Here is a 21148-nt window from a genome sequence, read left to right as displayed (position 1 = left end):
TCAAGTTATTACTGCTGAAGGCGTTTCTACAAGTGTTGTGTACTTACTTTTGCACATCACTGTATATTAAAATTTTGGCCTCATTGTTCACTAAAGTTATGCACAATCTAAAAACTCAGTTCCAAAATTCAAAATTTTTCCTTGGATGATATTGCTACAGTTACACCTTCAGAATGACTGAAAGTAACATAATATGATGGCACTGCTTTTTCCTGTGAGGTCACAAACAAATCACTGCAATGCAGGAGCAAAGCATAAAACATAAAACAATTATTAATAATTATTGTAATGTATAGTGCCTGTGTGTGGTCAACAGATAATGATTGTTACAACAAGAGTTGATGTTACTCATGTTTTATTGCAAAAATATAGATTTGATAACACACTACAAAAACATCAACACAAACATAATACATGACAGTCTCAAAAACAAACCAATAGCACATCAGTAGCTGAGTATTTTTACTGTGCTTTCAATAAATCACAATGAATTTGTTACTCAGTCACTTAAAACTGTATGTGTGAACTGATAAAATAATTACATTTGAGCTGGGGACAATTGATTAATCACATACTTGTTTTGTATGTTAACACTTTGTGAAAGCTGCACATCATTTCTAAGATCAAATACGTGATAATCAAATAAATGTACCTATTTTCCACTTCCTGAGAAGTTAAAAACACAAATGCAAGTAGACAGTGCCGTTGGAAACAGTGTTTGTCCCACTGCAAATATGCATTTGAAGAATTGCTTTGTCTCAAAAATGTTACTCAACAGGCAAATGCTGTGGTCTCGAATTACAATTGTAATTTTATTGACCCACATTAGTCTTTAGGAGACATTTTTCCCCCATCAGTGTGGTTTTCTATATGGCACAAAATACAAATCCTATGCACCTCATCAGCTGTTGCTAAGATGAAGCTGCCCACTAAAGAAGTGGAATAAGTTCAAGCTTATTCCAAACATCTTTTAAACCAAAAATAAGTTGTACAAAGTCTTTGACTTTATTTGCACAGTTGCTCCAAAGTATAAGAAATGCTGAAACGACTAATCAAAAATAGTAGTAATATTAATATTAATAGTAGTAATGGAAGAATGCTAGAACTGTGGGCCCTGATACAATTCAACTCACTTTCAAGGACTCCTAAACCTATTTTCAGTATGTTCACGTCTGACAAAACCCCCCAAAAAACTTAATCAGTTAGTGCAACCTTTTGTTGTTGTTACATTCCCATGCATTTGTGTATGCAAAGATTATTTTTGCAAATAATGTCAGGTCACATATTGCTTTTGGGTCTTTCATAGAATCCAGTCAAACTGGTATCTACTGGTTTATCACTCAGAGCCCCAGAGAGCAGCCATTTGGCTTTTCTACCTTTAAGCGGTGCTGTAATTTTGGAATAAACCCCCCAAAAACTCATGTATGAGTGCAACAACTTCTAATGGACATTTCTGCCTGGACCAGTGTGACTAACTTAGATTACCTCTTCTCAAACTCAAACAACAAAGATGTTACATAAGACCAGTTGTCTTATGTAATTTGACGCAACAATTTTGTCTCCTGCATAAACACTGCATGGCTGACGGAGTTTCAGCTGACAGTTACTGAAGAGTAAAACCACATAAATCTTTAGTATTTGCTGGTTTGTTGTGCTTTCTTTTTTTTTTCTTGGCTAAATGTGAGCAAAAGATAAAGTCATGCTATTGGAAAAAGTGCTGAGAATAAAGTATTTGAATTGATGATTTGATATTCTGAGCAGAGCATATAATTAGCTTGACTGTATATTTACTATGGTTTGCAATGCCAAGAAATCAATACCTGTTCTCACACTTTTGGAATTAACAGTGTTGATGCTAAAAAGCTGTCAAGACTGGCTGAGGCCTTGACATCAAGGATTAGTGCTCTGTTGACTTCTTGTTAAAAAGCCAATAATTCACCTTTATTCTAAAAGATGCCTGTCAAACCCTGTGTTTACATCATGAAAGTGTATTGTTGTGCCATACACTCGAAAATATGGTGCTCTACATCAATGATGCTCATATAACTTTGATTTGTATTACAAATATGATTAATTCTTGTGCTTAACTGTAAAAAAATTATGCCATGGTGACCAATGGGAGTGTGAAGGGAACACAGTAATTTTAATAATTAAATAGTAAATAATAAGGATACACTTGCTGACAGTAACATGTCAGTCACCTATCGATATTTTAGTCAAACAAAGGGCAACAGAATTCTCATAAAGTGCAAATTAAATTAGTTCCAACAAGCATATTATCTGACATTCTTCTTATTGCCTGTAGACGTTGTTGGCAAACATGTATAGGAAGTTGAACAGCTGGGGCATAGCATTTTGGCAGGGGAGTAAATAACGGTGCTCAAAAGATGAGAGGCACTTATAAGGGTGTCGTATTCACTAATTGTTCATGCCCCAAGCATAAATTTTAGTTTGAAAATTCCAGTAAGCTGAAAGGGTGGTTGTAAAAAGCCAATAACATGACAACTAGGGAGGGTCAAAACACTGCGAAACCCAAACTAAAAGCAGTATTCGTGAGACTGAGGAAGCCTTATTACTCGCTGGGTCGTAAATAAAAACTGCCCAACACAACTGCTTTTGCTGTACAGTACATGCCTTATATTTTGCACCATGTTACTGATGCCTTCCCCTGCTGAATGAAATACCTGCACAGCCACAATAATCTACATAGGCATGGATGCCAGTTTTACTGCCAAATGTTGCCTGCTGTTAAATGCTTGACATCACTAAATGCATACAGTCCCCCAATAATATGCAACATAGCAACATAGTTTATCAATGTACAAGCCAAGTATATAGACTAAAGAGGCTATGCAGATATTTATCTTGTACCAGACTTTCACTCTGTTAGAACACTATGACTTTCAGAAACACATAATAATATAGAATATTAACCTGTGACCATTCCCCACTTTACAATCTTTTATGGAAGCAGTCAAGAAGTTTGATCTTGACAGCAGGTGGAAAAGCTTAAATGCCATTACCTAAGAGGGTCCTTACCACCATTAAGGACTTATCCCTTTTACTCATCTTGAACTCTGTGGGGGGTCTGAGTGTTTCAAAGTGAAAGCATGTTCTTTGAAAAAGTGAAATGCCTCTTTAAAACCTTTACATTCTTCTTGTGTGCTTTTCTATACCTTTCATACAATCAGGTGATAACACCTCTTGAACCCCCCCCCCCCAAAAAAAACAAACCCTACTTCTACAATCTCATTGCATTTCCATCTGTATACCCCAACACTAGCAGTACACTAACTGATACAAATATAAGCATGTTATCTGCAGAGAGCACAGATATAGTGTGAGAATGTAGCTTCTCTTTAGGTGAACAATGCAGTGAAAAAAGGTCAAGTTTTAGCAATAAAGCACTGAGTAGCAATCTACGTATAACATACCATACCAAAGAGAAGTAAAGCAAGGGCTTGATCATTGACATCATTGTATATGTTTATACCATACAATACACCAGAAATTCATCAGTCCCTGTTCATAATTCTCATCTACTTCTAGTGTCAACAAAGCTTTTCTTGCTGTTCTCATTTAGGGCCACTGAAAAATATTTCTAGGTCTTGCACCAAAAAAAATGTAAAATGAAACATAATCACCAACAACATAAGATAAATATTTGCTCTTTTGCATACCCTTCTGGGGACCCTTATCTGGGGACAGTTGTGCTGGTTGCCCCCACTCGATAGCGGCCCAGGTCTATGTAGCAGGAATGCCGATTCAGAATATCTGTCACTATTTACTAATGTGTTCTACTCTGAGATGACTGGTCAATATCCACTTGTCCACATGATAGCAGACAGAAGAACAATGCTCCCTGCTTTAAATATATAATACATTATATACATGAAAGACATGTAGGCAAAGCTGCTCAGTAGTCCAAGAGAGAGTATTATTATAAAACACAAACTGTCCACATAACTTTTGCTCTTTTTTCAAACAAGTAGAAATAAATAAACGATTATCAAGTAGATGAATATTGCCTCCTTATTTTCAGCAGTCCTGTTAGAGCAGTGGTTCTTAACCTGGGTTCGATCGAACCCTAGGGGTTCGGTGAGTCGGTCTCAGGGGTTCGGCAGAGCCTCCGCCATGACATGCATGGCTCATTTTGTGCACCAGTAAAAAAATCACATTTTATTTTTCACTAAAGAGGGGTTCAGTGAATGCGCATATGAAAATGGTGGGGTTCGGTACCTCCAACAAGGTTAAGAACCACTGTGTTAGAGTGAGGTTTATTGTGGTGTTGCAGACATGCGTGTGAGAGATTCTCCGTGGCATGGTAAACTGAACAGAGTGCTGATGGGTTTCTGCGGTACCTGAAGTTTGTTGGTTCTAAGTGAAGGCTTGATGAAGATCCGAGTGCACGCTTGAGAGAAGGCTGCATTGAAATCCTTGTAGAAGTTCCCTTAAAATCTGAGGAAAATGTTCCATTAGAATACCAGTAAACAGTCTTGTTGGAATCTTTGTGATCCCTTCCATGAGAATCTGAATGGCAGTTCCATTATTACATGAACAAATGTTCCATCAGGATTGAATGAACCTTTGACGAGTGTCAGTTTGTTCCAGTTGTATTCTACTGGAACCACATTTAAACATGAAGTGAAGTTTAATTTGAAAATGCGCGATCGATGAATGGATGTCAAATTAAAAATGTCCAGTTCCAGTGTGGATCCTACCTTAAGGTTATTTGGAATCTGGATGAAAGATTTACTCAGAAGCAAATGCTTCTTTTGAATCTCAGCAAAATCTTCTCCTAGACTTTGAAGTGAAGGTTTTTAAGCGATTTCAGTGTTCCATGTGCTGCTTGCCTGCAATCTGAGTGAATATTTCACTAAAATATGTGTGAATTTTTCAGCTAATAGAACAGTTTACAATTAAATATGCATTGCTTTGTAGTAACTTCACTGTAAGTGAAAGGTCTTGCACATAGAGCAAAGCCAGCTGAATAACATACAATCAGTGGCCTCATTCAGAAGCTGGTTTTAAGGACTAGAATGGTTTTATTGCCACATTGTAGCAGTGCTATACATTCACCCAGAAGAACAGCTGTAGAGAGTATATTTAAGTGTAAATCTTCATGTCTTTATTTGTTTGTTTTCACTTCTCTTTTTTAGGCTCTGTAAGAACCATTCTTAAGATCTAGTATTTTAAAACAGCAAAGGTCAAGTATCTATTCTTGTCGTTCATTGCTTTGGAAGATAATTAAGTAAATGACAGTGAATATGAATATGGATGATTAAAATAGATTTTAGCTTCAGTTTTGCACATGAAGATGTGGTAGAAATGGGTAAAAATCAAAACCACAAGCACATCAGCATGTCAAAGCAAATATTGACATTAATTTAAATAATGATAATGGTTCAATATATGGAAATGAATTCAGTGAAACCTGATGGAACGGTAATCTCGATGGAGAAAGTTGCCAAAGAATCAGCAAGTACTTTTTTTGTTCCACGGGGCTCAGCTCACCTGAGACAGGTTGAAAAGGTTCCCTTCGAGCCCAGTGTATAAACTCACATCTGTGATACAGCCAAAAACTTTATGGTTGCTCTCAGAGTTAGATCTGCTGTCTGTGATTTAGGTATCCAAAACAGTGCCAAGAGGATCCCCAGAGTCATATAATTGAATAATTAAAGTAAAACCATTACTTAAGTTCATATTTAGCTCACCATCATCATCCCTCCAAGTAGCACCACTCAGTCCAGTTCAGTTTGGTTTTAGTGCTGCAATATCCAATATTCCCAATGACACCAACGCAAACTCCACACACAGGAACCAACAACATGTGGATCCTCCAGTTTAGATCGGTAGAACACTGGGTATCCTCGTCCACAGAAAGTGCTAAGCCACTCTAGGTCCAGTACATAGTAGGTCCATATATTGTATTTCTGTGTTTGTGTGCGCGTGTACGAGTGTGCATGTGTCTGTATGTTTGTATTTCACATCATATGTTTACAGTAGAGTTGGTGCTGTTCATATGGACCCTCATCTCCTGAATGCTAGTAATAATTTTTTTCTGGTGTCCAGCCAAGTTCACGCCTACTCTTCGTAAATCCCTGAAAAACAGCACACAGAAAACAGGGCACTATATTTAAGCATTCTGCTAACAAATAAGGCAATGCATGAGAAAGTTGTTAAAAATAAGCCTGCATTTTGGATTACTTACATAAATAAATTCATTTTTAATGAATGTGATAACCAGTCTTTTTTGCAAGTTAGAAATTATTGTGTGTTTGGGCTTTTGGATACACACTGACTAAAGAGATTTTGCTGTTAAACCAATTTCTCAATCGTCCTCGAGTTATATATGACATTTTTACCAATGTTCTGTAGTTATATTATCTTTATATGAACTCTTAGTTCAATGAAGAGAAAAAGCATTTTGAAGTATTTGCACAGACTTGCAATCTTGTAATGCAGTGCTTACCAAATTTATTAGACCCCCTGTAATAAAAATGAGAAAACACAAATATTTTAGAAATCTATCAAAAACATGTTTAAAAAAAAGTTTTAGGCAAATAACAAACTGAACTCACATTTTTTTATCCAAATTTGAACCGGCAAACTTTTCTCTGAGAGGTCAGAAATGAACCAAGTCTAAAATTCAAGTGCTGAAAATAAACTTTCGTGTTCAGGAATGCAAGTAAAGAACTGTAATTTGGCTTTACTATAATATGCTTTACACTAAATTTGAAAATGAATGGAAAACAACAATAATTATAGCTTAGCATTAAAAATATAATTTTGATTAAAGAGCTTCTGCATAGAAACATACAAAAATTTGGGTAATTATGAATACCTTTCATTTAGGGCAGCACTGGAATAAAACTTACATTGGGTGATGGTCTAATAAAGTTGTTAAGCACTGTAGATAACCTTCACACCACTTTGTGCGTTCATTAGAGTGTTCATTACATTAAATGGTCTATGGAAAAAACATCTGTGATGCTGTTTAAACCTGGCATTAACATGTCAGCTAAGGACATGAGCGAATAGACCCAGTATACACTGACAATGCATTCAAATCAGATCGCTCAAACAATATGGGATTTGGACTGGGTTCAGTACTGGACCACAGTGTCTTCTGTGTAAGCACAATCTGTAGGTAATTGTTTATGCACTACTGGCGTACTACTCAAGTGTAAACAGACATATATCACCAAGATGTGTTTCAAGCATGTTTGGCATGTTTGACTGGGTTTTTCCTGAAACATGCCAATGAATAGACCTAATCTTGTTTTCTTCTTATAACTTACAACTATAGCAGAATAGGCACATGAAGTGCTTTGCTGCTTCTCACCAGTAAAGAAACAACTGGATACAAATGACAGATATATTAGATTCAATGACAATTGGTCACTGATGTAACTCAAAGATACATTCTAATCCTGTAGATGAACTGACATACTCTGAAGTGTCCACTTGTAAATACCCAGTGGACAGCGATAAAACCCATGTTAATGTCTTACAAATGATTTATATTAAAACCAGGGGGAATGAAACTACACCTTAAGGTAGACGTCCTATCACCTATGCATTTATATGTATGTGTGCATGTGCATAAGACTCTTACTCTGATGTCATCTGAGCCACTGTTTCCAGTGAAGAGTAACCTCCTTCCATAAACAGTTCAGTGTAACGTCCCATCTTGATGGAGTCAAGCCACTCTCCTACAGTCTGGCTTCGAGTGCTACAGTTCCCTTCTACGCTGGCATGCTCCACTAACAGGTTGGAAACTCTGGAACGTGGGAAAACAGATAAAGAGAAAGCAAAATGTTTGAACATGAGTCTTCATGAAGCTATTTATGCACCATTACACAACTGCAAATGTCCACTCAAAAGTCTTTGTCATTTGGCTCACTCTTCATGCTTACAAATAAGGCTCCCTCTTATCAAACAGAAATATTTATGCCAACTAACAACATTCTCCACACTATAACTAGAAGAGGCGTGTGGTGTGAGAAAAGGACAAGCATAGCTTGAGTCATTTTAATCTTGACGCCCGTCATATGTCATTGTATGGCTGTTAGATAAGGTGTTGCTTTATTAAATGCGTTCCGGCGTGTGTGTGTGTGTGTGTGTGTGTGTACAAAAAGAAAGAGGAAAACAAAAGATCTACCATTATTTCATTATCTCCGCAAAGAAAATAACATAATGAAGTGTCTGCATAAATGTCTGCTTCAGAGCAATTATTGCCATTTCATACCATTATGTACTAATGCACTGCACATACATGGAGAGGAAATACTAACTGAATGTTCAAATGTTACGACAATCAAAGGACACCCCACTGACTACATTTCAGACTAATGCTTCATTCTAAGAAAATTAAGCCACTTTATTTCTCTGCTCTTTATTGCTAGTGTGCAGCAGCCAAAGACTACGTTTTAACTATGCTGCTACACAGGACTTCAGTAAGACTCTATTTACATTTTATCTTGAAAGATGAAGTCTATTAGCTTAGAGTGCTGAGCCTAATTTGCTTAAAAATGAATGTGTAAATGAATACACTTCATTTTTAAGAGCCAAGAAGCAGAAGTTTAGAAATGTTTAATAGAAAGCTAACATCATTTCTTAACAAAGACAATAACACCAGCCATTTAGATGATATCATCTGTATGTGTGTGTGCTTGTGGAATAAACTATAACTAATATATATTTTAAATGGTGTGCAAAGTACAGTGTTACATCCTACCTGTGTGAGGAGTTGACAAGCTTTTTTAAAGAGCTGGGGTTCCGGATGAATTTGTCTAGCAGGCAAACAATCTCATCAAACTTGGGACGGTTGCTGCGTTCTCGCTGCCAGCAGTCCATCATAAGATGGTACAGGGCCTCAGGACAGTCCATAGGACCTGGCAACCTATAGCTTTCCTCCACTGCTTTTATTACCTTCAGATAGAGAGATGAAGAAAGACAGGCAGGTTAGCTTTACAAAAGCAAACAAACAAAAAACAAACCTGTGTATAATGTACAAACAGTTATACTGTAAGAGCAAAAGGTAAATTTCAATCATCTATGCGAGTAGGATAACTAAAGGTTGCTTTAACTTCATGATCATTGTCTGATTGTAGAGTTTAGGAAGCAGTTTCTTCCTCCTCCTCCCCTATCATCATCAGGGGAACAGATGTGGGGGTGACGGATGAATCCCTAGGACTACACATAAACAGCTAACTCGACTTGTACAGGAACACAGATATTGTCTTTAAGAAGGGTCCAGAGTTGCCTGCATCTTCTTAGGAGGCTCAGGTCCTGCAATGCCAAATGCCCATGCTGTCTATGTTTTGTTACTCTAAGGTTGGACATATGACTATATGGCAGTGTGTTGGGGCAGCAGGGTGAAAACAGCTGATGTCAGGTGTCTGAAAGGAGGTTGCTAAAGAAACTCCTCAGCATTATGTACAATCCATCCCACTATACATTCCTCTCTGATTGCTCACCACAGCACACACAGGAAAAGGCTCATTGCCCCAAGGTGCAGGACTGAGCACTACAGCAGATCCTTTCTACCTGTGGCTATTAGATTATCCAACTCCCATCTGTTTTGATAGTTCAAACACTGAAAATACCCCAAAAAGAGCAAAAAAAGCGAAAAAGAACAACTACACATTAACAACATTAACACTCTATAATACTATAATTTTATACCTTCTCATCTGTTCTTTACAAGATGGAAGAATTAGTATTACTACCATAGTATCACTTGTAATTTATTCTCTGTTATCACTTACTGCGTTTGCTGATGGCATTAATATAATTAACACTGTTCCACTTTGTGCCCATGCGCACTCCTGTACTGCTGCTGATACTTTTATTTGTGTTTATATGTCAAACTTTTGTCTTTGTGTCTTTTTTTTTAGTAACTGAGATTTAGTTTGCTGTTTTTATGCTCTCAGTTTCTGTTCTTATTGCACTGAGCATGTAAAAGACACAATAATTTCAAAACACCATAATCAGGTTTGTTCAAAAGATTCTGGTATGCTGTCCCCGAGGAAATAAGACTCCAAAGCGACTATAAAATGAAAATCTATAACATGGATATATATTGAAGTATGCAGAGGGTACATCCTGTTTGGTGTATCCTGCAATATTTTTTTAAAGGCAGAACCATGACACACTTCAGCAAGGCAAGATTACTTTCAAATTGAGTTCTCCTGAGCAAGATCCTGAATTCTGATACTTGCTTGAGGGATGTGCTTGCTCTCTACCTGACCTTATACTCAAATATCCATGAAGTTAGCAACCCAACACCAATGGCCTGTGTGAATCCAGCAAAATAACACAACATTAACACAACTTTGTTTATTTCACATGCCTCATAACCCCGTTAATCATTTCTGCAAGTAACAGGATGCAGTACTGAATCACAGAAATGTTTTGGTGGGGGAAATTGAATTGGATGAATAATAAATAAACCTTAGCTCCCTCCGTTAGACCCTGCAGTGGAAAGCAGGCTGCAGTTTTCAGCCTAGTTCTGCCAGTGCAAGACACTACAGGGAATTGATTTGTTGAGTTTATGACAGCCTTTACTTGTGTCAAATTCACACAGAAGACAGATGTGATGGCACTCCAATACGCTTGCATGTATTAAAGCGCATGCATATGTACTCTTGCACTCTAGCATAAGAGAGAAGCACAGCAGCAAATCACTGCGTGCTGAGGGGGTAGAAAAACTGACTGGCAGGGAGGAAAGATCAGAGGAAGGGAATGAGAGACGAAGTGGGGGAAGAAAGAGAGGGCGGACAAGACGCAAAAAAGTGCATTTTGTAGAGACAAAAAAAGGGACAAGAGAAAGAAGTGAGAAGGAAGAGGAGACAGTGGGCAACAGAAGGTGATAGCTGAGAGAAAGAGAGTGTGAGAGCCTGCACTTTCTTGTGCAGATCAGAGAAAATCCAGCATAACGCTTTCAATTAAACATCAAACGTCTTCTCCTCTCCTCTCCTTCTCATCCTCCTCTCCTCCCCCTCGCTAGATTCGAGACAGACAGCCTAACAACCAAAAGGAGGGTGGAGTCTGAAGTAGGAGTTGGAGAGGTCACTGGAGGGCTGTGCGTGCATATGTTGCCTGTGTGAGTGGGTGGGTGGGAAATTGATGCATGTGTGTGGTGATGAATCAAGTACTGCAAGCTCACGCATCACCATCTGATACGACTGCAGTTGTAAAATCCAGCAAATACTACATGCGTTACTCACAAGATTAAAGAAAACTAACTTTTCCTGAAAATGTCTTTAAAACTTACGTCTTGATTGGACATCTCCCAGTAGGGCCTCTCTCCGTATGACATCACTTCCCACATGACAATCCCATAACTCCACACATCGCTAGCCGAGGTGAACTTCCTGTATGCAATTGCTTCTGGAGCCGTCCAGCGAATGGGAATCTTTCCGCCCTGTAACAGTGTTTACCAGATGATCCAAACACATTGAAGCATTTAAAGGAACCTGGGGCTTGGAAAATATAACCTCAAATTTTCGTGTGTTGTGCTGCTTTATTATGAAGAAATCTGATATGTTCACATAAATAAATAGACTCGAGCTACGCTTGTCCAGAGCTACAGCAGTAAATACAGCTGCCGTCATTCAACATTTTCATCTTTTGTGTCATGAGGATGGAAACCAAGAACAGACCTTAATTGAGACACTTCTTCCGCATGTGGTCCAATCCAAATTTCCCCTAATGGATACCAATTTAGGAACACATTCATGATACCAAGTTTCACTTTCTTATACAAATTCCCTATCCTAACTGTCGGGGGCCCTGTGATTCCTCTATTTTTTACTCATCTTCATTATCATGCTTTCATTGCAAAGATAAAAAAAAAAAGTTCACAGAAAGACTGCCGAGTTCCACAGGAAAGTGTGTTTTCAGCTGATGAGTAGTGAAATTAGCTTGATGCAGTATTGATGAACACAGCAGCAGGATATCTCAAGCTCTGATTATTTGAAGGGTGTGAATTATGTTATTCTCACTGCTCTGTCAGGGAAGGAGACCCAGACAGTGATAGAGAGAGAGAGCAAGAAGAGATGTAGCCTGGCAGTGAGAGGTGAGTGACAGGATATTTGGCACTAAGGCAGCAAGACTCAGTGCTAATTGAGTGTTGCAGAGACTGAGCTGAGTACTAATTGGACCTCCTCCAGCAGGAAGCAGGCCATCTCTGGCTGACAGAACGCCACTCAGCCTGGGATATACAGCTCAATTTAAGGCCTGCTGCTGTTGTCTGTGTGTGTGTGTGTGTCAGTGTGTGTTAGTTAAAGTGTCTAGGTGTGTATTTAGTGGGAAGACTATTCTGTGTGTCAGTTTTTCACTTAATCCAAAGTTTGATAAGGCAGAGTCATGCTCTGACACAACCCATATTAAATGTAAATAACTTTAAAAACAACAGTGTGCTGCCCTCTTCCCTAACACCCACACCGAGGCAGTCAGGTGATTAATTTATTAGTTGATCAAAAGAAAGTTAAGTGAATGCTACTCGCTTGCATGCACCTTTTAAATATCTTTGCTCTGATATATATTACAGTCTTATGTAATTTAAATTGAACAGACTTTGGGCAGTTAGCCTGACAAACAACTTTAAGATATGTAATAACCACTGGCTTCAGAAATTTGTGCAGCTTTACCCGCGTGGTATATGCAGCCTCCGGATCATCTTCCAGGACTCGGGATAGACCAAAATCAGACACTTTACACACAAGGTTACTGTTGACCAGGATGTTACGAGCCGCTAGATCACGGTGGACATAGCCCATGTCAGACAGGTATCTACATTTGTCAACACAAAGGGAAGAAGGGTTAAACACAAACACTGCACTTAATGAGTTCGAAAACACAGTGTGTTTGTTGGTTTTCTTTATACCTCATGCCAGATGCAATCCCACGCAGCATACCAACCAGCTGGATTACAGTAAACTGGCCATCATTTTTCTATGTAGAAAGAAGGGACAAAGGTGGAAAGACAATCTTAATATTTTGCTTTGGTATCTTTATCTAAACAATTGAATATAGTGTAAATAAATCGAGTCTATAATGTATCACATACGATGTACCACATATGTATTAACAAAAAATAACACGAATAGAAATGAAGACATAAACAGATAAACCTTAAAAAATGGGGCCTATAGAGAGTTTATAGAGCTGGCCTTATAAAAGCTGCCAGACAGGACAGGATAGTGTAACTCTATATATGTCTGTGAAGGTTCTCAGTCATCCAGGTCATCGCAGTCTAAGGAGCTTGGAAAGAAAAGCGTCTGGACTTCTTTAAGTTGCTTGAAGACGTTTCACCTCTCATCCGAGAAGCTTCTTCAGTTCTAGGGTCAAATGGTGGAGAGTCCCAGATTTAAACCCAGTGGGAGTATCCCCCCAAGAGGGACAACTCTATATATGCACCACATAATAATAATAATAAAACATGTGAACATTTCTGACTTTATTTTGATAGGGACAGTGGGAAGAATGGCAGAAGTAAGCACAAGGGGGGATGACATTTAGCAAATGCTACCCAGGCAGCATCTGCACAAATTATTTACCCATGTTGTATCGAACTTTAGCACTTAACTACTGGTCAATGCTGTATATGTTCTGTTGATTTTAAACCGTGTAAACCTGCAGACCTGGGCCAATTACAAGATAATATAAAGAAAGATGGGAAAAGGCTCCTTTTCAACTTCTCCCCCTGGATTTTGCCAATGGCTGTTATGGTGCCACTGCAGCAAATGTTGGAATTACTTTTTCTGTTTTTCTCTAACACCTACCAACCAACAGCACAGGTTGTGGATCGTGAAGCAGGAAGAAAGATTAAAAGCTGAAATATATTCTCCAGTATTGGTTTGGTTGTAGCCACATAATCACTGATCAATACAGATCTGATTAGCCTATTGTGTCAGCAAGGCAAGTCAGCTTATCTAACCCTAATGCTCTAGTTTTATGTGATAATTATAGAGAATATCCATAAGCACTTTACTCTGAAAATACACTTAATTTACATTTATATTTCTAGTATTTAGCTCTGGAGCTCACCATTTCCCCTCTATAAGTGTCAGTGATGGTCATCCAATCAACTATGCACTTCAAGTCAGACCTCCTGCTCTATGAAATGACCTAAAGCATTAATATTTCCATGAATCCTGCCCAGAGTTCAGTGTCACCCTGCTGCCTTGAATCACATCATGTTTTATGAAATGACTGTCTCCTGTACAGACGCGTGTCTCCCCAAGTAATTCATCTTTCCCCTTCCTCCCTGCAATACCCAACTTAACCTTTCTGGTACTCTTCCAATCTGTATAGAAGAACGATGCTAAATCGGTTGTTCAAAATGTGAGAAAAATGAAGCATGCTTTTTGCCAAAGAAATAATTAATTCAAGCAACAGCATTGGATGACAATATTAGCTTAATTACTAAGTGGTAAGGTATTACCACTTAGTAATTAAGCTAATATTGAAAACTGCATACACAGTGACGGCTTTTTCCCTGGTATGGAAGACTCTTTCACTAGATTTCCTCTTAGCTTTTTCCCCTCTCATTGGTAGGCTCTCATTGTTAGTTTAAGCTTTTGCTCCTTCCAATCCAAATGTAAACTATCAACATTCCCCTCATCCACTCTTCACATTTTGACAGCAGACATGCAGCTCACAGTTTCAACAAATAGTTTTTTCTATCCACTCGCAGCAGAACATCCCACTTACATGTGAAATGAGATGTTAAGCCAAAGATGTGAGTTAGCAGCCTCACAGTACATTGTCCATAGCTGTGACAGCTAATCCAGGACCCAGTCCAGCCTCTGGTTTTCAAATAGCTGTGTCATTTATACTGGCCTCAGTACACCAGCCATCCATGTAATTACTTCTAAGGGTTTTCTGTGCTGCACCGTCTGCTGGTGGCCCATCTTCCCTGCTTCCACTTTGCCATTCAGGTTTATTCCCCATGACACACAGGACAGTCATATCAGCAGTTTTCACTCACCACAGCTCTGTAACACACACTTATCTGTATTTTTTGTCTCACAGCATCCCCCTTTTCCATGCAGCCAAAATGAGATCATTCCCTTCAGATGAGATTTCTGATTGTTCCTGTCTGCAATGCCTTTCAAGCAAGTAAACCGACACCTCAAACCAGAAGCATTTTACTCTCCCCTTTCCTCCGTTGTTGTTGTTTTTTTGTTTTTAAAAAAAACACTTTAACTCTCTTCAGTGCTGAATCCTGATTGAATCTTATGTATTTCATCTCTTCATTAGCAAGACTCTTGAAGAAATTTATAGTTTTTCTCATGCAGGAATTAGACTTGTCTGCTACCTGAGCGTTGTGCCACTGTAGGCAGTGAACAGACTGTTAAGTGGTCTGAAGAGGGAATATTTATTTCAGCCTGCCTCTTCATTAAATTCCACATTCTACTCGCGATGAAGGCAGTACTTTCATTTACGCAGGAAAGGCATTATTCCAACTCTGAAGGCTTAGTGACTTTATATATTCTGGTGAGGTGATCTGTGTCATAGTAAAGGTGAGAAAGCATTTCAATATTTAAATGTGCCTTAAATCTGCCCCATGCAGATGAACTCAGATTCTCTGATTATTCACTACTATTTTGTGTTTCTCATCATGTTATCTTCCTTCCTTGACCTTATCAATGCAGCTGGCCTCTCCAGTTGTCTAACCAGGGTCTCCTAACTGTCTCTCATTCTGATTTTAAAACCAGCTGACCGTGCTTTTGAGGTTGTTGCACCCAAACTGTGAAACAGACTTCCTCAGTCAGTCAGGTCAGGCGACTCTTATTTGTTTAAAATGACTACTGAAAACTGTGTATAGGTTAGCGTTCCTTTAATTTTACCCATTAATTTTTTGCCATAATTTGCGACTTTTTGCATGTATGTTGAAATGAAATCCTGACCGTATGCCTGTGTCTGCATGTTTGAACATGTATACTTATCTTCAATTTGTGGCTTTTATTTGAACTGTGAAGCGCTTTTTAACTCTATGTTTTGAAAAGTGCTATACAAAATACATTACTATTAGTAGGAAATATTACTTTCATCGCCTGAACACATCTGTATCTGTTTTCTGCTTAAAAGCTGTTATAAAACCTGCTTTAACTGCCATCTTTCTGTTATGAACAGAAAGATGGCAGACAATGTGTGGTGCACACATTGTCTCAATGTGTGCACCACTGTCTGTTTCCAGCATCCTTCAGTCCATTGAGATGTTACAGACAACACTAAAACTGAGATGATATAATTTCTTGTTAATGAAGCTACGAATTCTGCTTAAAAAACTTTTTGGAGATTTTTGGAGAATCAGAGTGGGTTTGTATTTTATCCAGGGTCGTTTTTTAAGTATTTCTTCCCTCAGACCCTTCTCCTGTATATTTTACCTTGAGAAAAGTGTCCAATGAGCCATTCTCCATGTATTCTGTGATGATCATCACCGGCTTGCCTGAGAAGAAGAAAAAACAAAATCAACAATAAAATACTTCACGTTAATAAGCAAATATTTTGAAATCATAGTTTTGACATAAGATTTTGTTTTTACCATTTATCTAGATAGCGACACAAAGTAAAATATCCTCTAATGATCTAATTCCAAAATTTATATTATATACAAACAAAACAAAAAAATAGAATAAGGACATATCATGTGTGCCAATTTTTGCTTGAAATATGGCTTACTTCTCAGTTAAAATAATCAATTCTTTATCTGACTTTGTGCATGCAATTTTCCAAAATTTAAACTGAGATGTAAACATTTGTACGCATGAGAACAACCTTTAACAGCAACTTATACGGTGGCCCTGAGAGGCCAAACGGACTGCAGAAAACACCAGCAATAAGAAAAACACTGCAAAAGCACACAAAACACAATGGAAATAGAAAAAACGAAAACGGAAACTGGAAAAAAGAAAACACAAATAGAAAAAAACAAAAACAGAAATAGGAAAAAACTGATTTCCAAAAGCGCAAGGGAAGTGTTTCTGGGGAGACAATAACCTGACGGACCAGGTGCAGGAACCAAAATATGCTAAGAATTGTGCTGGGAGACACTTAAAAGAAGTGGAGGATCTATCGGTTTTGTGAGGAAAGAAAAGATGAGAGGTAAGTGTGTTAGCCTAACTATTAGCCTAAAAATCCATCATTAGTATTATATGAATCATGAGATTAAAACACACACTCTGTCTCCCCAGAAACACTTCCCTTGTGCTTTTGGAAATCTGTTTTCTCCTATTTCCATTTTCGTTTTTCCTTTTATGTTTTTTTCCCCTATCTCCGTTGTGTTTTGTGTGCTTTTGCACCATTTTTCTTATTGCTGATGTTTTCTTAAGTTGCTGCCTGTTTGGCTTCTCGGGGCCACCATAAACTTAGCAGCTAGATCAACACTCAGTTATGCAAAAAAGAAAAAAGAAGAAGAAAGAAATATGTTAATCTTCATGAAGGTAAAAAAGATTATAGGGTTGAAATTAAATTGTCAGCTTTCCAGTTCCTTTCAAAAGTTAATATATTAGATACTGTTGAACTTGACAAGCAGACTATGACATTAACTAAGTGTAAGTCAGAAAAAAAGTTGAAAAGGAAAACCTGTTAAACTACAGGACTGATTAAGTACAGCATGCAAGTTTAAAATGACATAGCAAGGCTTAAGATTCCTATATATCTACACCAAACAACTGCTGTGAGTTTTACTTACATTGTGACATCCAATATGTGCTAGATCCTACAGGATGCAGTTTCACACAAAACACAGTGTATTAAACTTAAATAGTGATACACATGCTGATAACTCACTCTTAGTAACCACACCCTCCAGACGGATGATGTTTGGGTGGTTAAACTGGCCCATGATTGACGCCTCCCAAAGAAAGTCACGTCTTTGCTGCTCTGTGTAGCCTGCTTTCAAGGTCTTAATGGCAACCTGGATCTCTCGTTTCCCGGGCAGCCTCAGCGGTCCACTGCACACTTCACCAAATTCCCCTGAGGAAAAAAAAGGTAGACATTAAGAGTGGCATCAACATTTCAGTTAAACCTGACCTGTAAAAACTATTATGAAATGGCAAATCAACCTTGAAGATACAGATAGATTTTCTTTAAGTAAAGCTGAAATTTTGTGCCTGACACACTGTGTTTGTACAGCTTATATTCTTTACTTTAAGGGGCCAATCTTGAAATTGGCTAAAGCGCTTGAAGCTAATAAATGTGGTCAGTCAAAATTTTTGTCAGTGGAAACATTATTTATGTCTGTGCACAATGTTGCTTTTAAGCACACTCTTAACTTATGCTTATGTAAGCTTATGCAATTATGAATGTGACAGGTTTATGAAGGTTGTAGAAAATACGATACACTGCAGTAGTGTTAATGAGAAAATGTTTCAATACTACAGAAGGCAGAATTAGGCTCGAGTCATTATGCTATTAGTCTATGTGTTTTAATAAGGCATTTTGTGACGTTAAGCTGTTTCAGGGCACCGATTAAACAGGTTTACCTTTGTGGTTCTGAATTAAGGATAACACAGACAGGCTTAAACTGATGCTCCAAATATGAAACAGTGGATCTCCAAGGTGTACACACACAGATGCAGACATTATTTTTTACCCACCAGCACCAATGATCCTTTCAATGGAGATGTATGAAACGTCAATCTCCTGGGCAAATTCATGCACTGCCTGGTTGGGATCTTCATAGGTGAGGGGATCGATATAAGTACGCACCCCTGGAAATTTTACTGCAGAAGCACACACAGAGCAACATTATTATTTGAGTACAATAGATTCATACGCCTAAAAAAAAGATACATGTATTAATTAGTGCCATTAATTATTCCCAGAAGACAACCATCTTTTCATCCATCCTGCAAATTTGGCATGCAGATAATAAACGCTAATTTTAAACATTTTATTTCACAGTCCAAATCAATATAACACTATCCCACATGGTATTATTTTCCTGACTACTCTGGAGTTGATATACCAATCACAGTTGGCTTTGATTCCATACCAAAAGATGGATAGAGGGTGTCATGCCAAAAATGTGGACAAATATATTAAGCTGTCACAATCTATAAGTCATCATAGCTCTATGTGTTGTCTGCCAACTGTGTGTTTGCTGGTAGCTATGAGCCTGGTTTGTGGCAGTGCCATTCAGTGAATAGCTACTCTAGGAAAACACTGTCAACTGTACTTATAGTACGCACATGCCAAAGGAGATAGCATGACCAGACTTGACCGCTGTGTGAACCCTGTACTGTACATGTACTGTAAACTTTGGATGAACTTAAGCCCACATACATAGACACATACAGAACGAGTCTGGGCTTTAACCTACTGTGGCCATTGTGGAAGTGCATCTTTTCCTCTTCGGGATCTTGCTTTGCTTTGCTATAGCCACAGCGCCTAAGGAAGAAGTGATCCAAAAACATTAGTGTCAATGTCATGTCAAAGTGCTGTTAAATACACACATGTAAAGTCAGCGACTAAGCAATGTTGTCAAATGATACTTGTCTCAATGACACATACACTGAGGGGGAATAACTAAATCTGATGATATTTCTCAGAATGGGACTTTTATTTTGAAATAGCGCAAGTATTTTAACATTTATCACCGTCTCCAAGGTAGACTGAATGAATTCCGGCATTAATGCAGTTTGAGATGAAGGCAGTAAAAAAGAAATGATCCCTGTGGTTTCCTCTTAAAGTGATATCATTTGGCAACTATTTCCTAGTACAAACTAGTACAAAAACACAGGAAAATATACTTTTTGAATAGTGATCTCACAAAATAGCCCAAGCAAAGAAAAGCAAACCCTGCCACCTCCCCCAAGAATCTAAGTGCAAAATAAGCTTTATATTTTCTCACTGAATCTGCTAACCCATCTTTTAAGGTGTTCAAAAATATTGCTGAAAAGAAAAGATGTCAGCAAAGGAATGCAGTTTCCACAAAATATCAATAACCAAGAAAGCCCTTCTCGACATATCAACTCTGACTTTTGCAACAGGAAAAAGAGATCTGTCACTTTTTAAGAAAGGCCAGACTGAAAACAGAACTTTTGAAGCCGCAAGGCTTATGTTTATGTCTATATCATATTCTTTTCCATTTTGTCTGCGTAAGCCTGGTGGATTAAACCGACATTCATTTGTATGTTTGTGTGTTTGTGCTTAAAACGCTTCTATAAGTCAATATTTTTACAACTGGCATCAGAGATAATCACAGATAACCCAGATTAAACATGTGTAATGAATTTAAACTTGATCCTATATGCAAACACAAAAACACACCACGCAACAAACAGATACAGAGTAACTAATTAAAATATCTGCAATGTAAATTTACTGTTTTATTTTAGTCATTTGTCAAACAAGTATTTTTGATGGTAGAATTTTTCCTATCTTTTAGTTCTTGAAGACAGATGAAGACACGCACACACACACAGCGGGGCCATGTCCAAGTCTTTCCCATCGGACCTCTCTGTAGGGTAACCAGGCTTGGCTAGAGGGGTTTGTATGGGCAGCTGGAGAGGGTTGACTCTGTGTGTCTGTATTTGTGCGTGTGCGTGTTTTGTGTGTCTGCCTGGAGGGTGTTTAGTTTGCTGGATTTGTTGAGTCAAGGGGTTTGAGCATGCCCTCCAACTTCATGCATGTGTTTGCGTGTGTGCGTACATGTGTGTTAACCCATGCATACACCAGTGCGTATGTGCTAGGCTCCACACATGTGTTCTGTGCACGCGTGTGTAGTCTGGAGAGTCATGTATGAGTGGGTGTGTGGGAGATGCATTGGTGGGAGGGGGTTGTGGTGCTTGTGCCCTAAATCCATCGTTGGAAAATTTGGCATTCTTCCATCTCTCCTCCCCCACACACAAAACCCAGGAATGATCCGCAATCCTCATCACTGTTCGGCTAAACCAGAAATCAACTCTGTATCGTTCTGATTTGTTTCTGAATTCTTTCCAACATCATAATTTTATGTTCAACATTAAATACAGTTTTTTTAAATTGTGCATTTACCAAACCTAAACTGTTTAAATGATGACCTAATACTGAAGGAGAGAAGAAAATTTCGTAAATGAAGCAACAATATGCATCTGGGAGAAAAACGAACATGTATTTTCATTCTTAGAAAACCTCAAAATATAGT

At 38.2% G+C, this 21148-nt stretch overlaps 1 protein-coding gene across 2 annotated transcripts in view; it reads right to left on the bottom strand.

Moving 5' to 3' along the window:
* Window positions 1–338: 338 nt before the first annotated feature.
* The window catches only part of LOC102304993 (ephrin type-A receptor 5), a 62735-nt gene continuing 41925 nt past the window's right edge, over window positions 339–21148 (bottom strand). Inside the window, exons 10-20 of one of the 2 annotated variants that reach the window (XM_014336665.2) lie at window positions 19343–19410; window positions 18618–18743; window positions 17809–17994; window positions 16404–16465; window positions 12896–12963; window positions 12660–12801; window positions 11282–11431; window positions 8741–8934; window positions 7619–7783; window positions 6473–6489; window positions 339–6101 (exon numbers count right to left, since the gene is read on the bottom strand). In XM_014336665.2, the coding sequence (XP_014192151.1) occupies window positions 6085–6101; window positions 6473–6489; window positions 7619–7783; window positions 8741–8934; window positions 11282–11431; window positions 12660–12801; window positions 12896–12963; window positions 16404–16465; window positions 17809–17994; window positions 18618–18743; window positions 19343–19410 (1195 nt within the window). In that variant the 3' untranslated portion in view covers window positions 339–6084. The remainder of the gene's footprint in view (window positions 6102–6472; window positions 6490–7618; window positions 7784–8740; window positions 8935–11281; window positions 11432–12659; window positions 12802–12895; window positions 12964–16403; window positions 16466–17808; window positions 17995–18617; window positions 18744–19342; window positions 19411–21148) is intronic. The other variant, XM_005931882.2, reaches the window with a different exon arrangement.

Source organism: Haplochromis burtoni, unplaced genomic scaffold (genome assembly GCF_018398535.1).
Source record: "Haplochromis burtoni strain Fernald_Lab_line unplaced genomic scaffold, NCSU_Asbu1 Contig_151, whole genome shotgun sequence".
Taxonomy (NCBI): Eukaryota; Metazoa; Chordata; class Actinopteri; order Cichliformes; family Cichlidae; genus Haplochromis; species Haplochromis burtoni.
The sequence above is the reverse complement of the archived record's forward strand: the minus strand, read 5'-3'. Positions and strand labels throughout refer to the sequence as shown.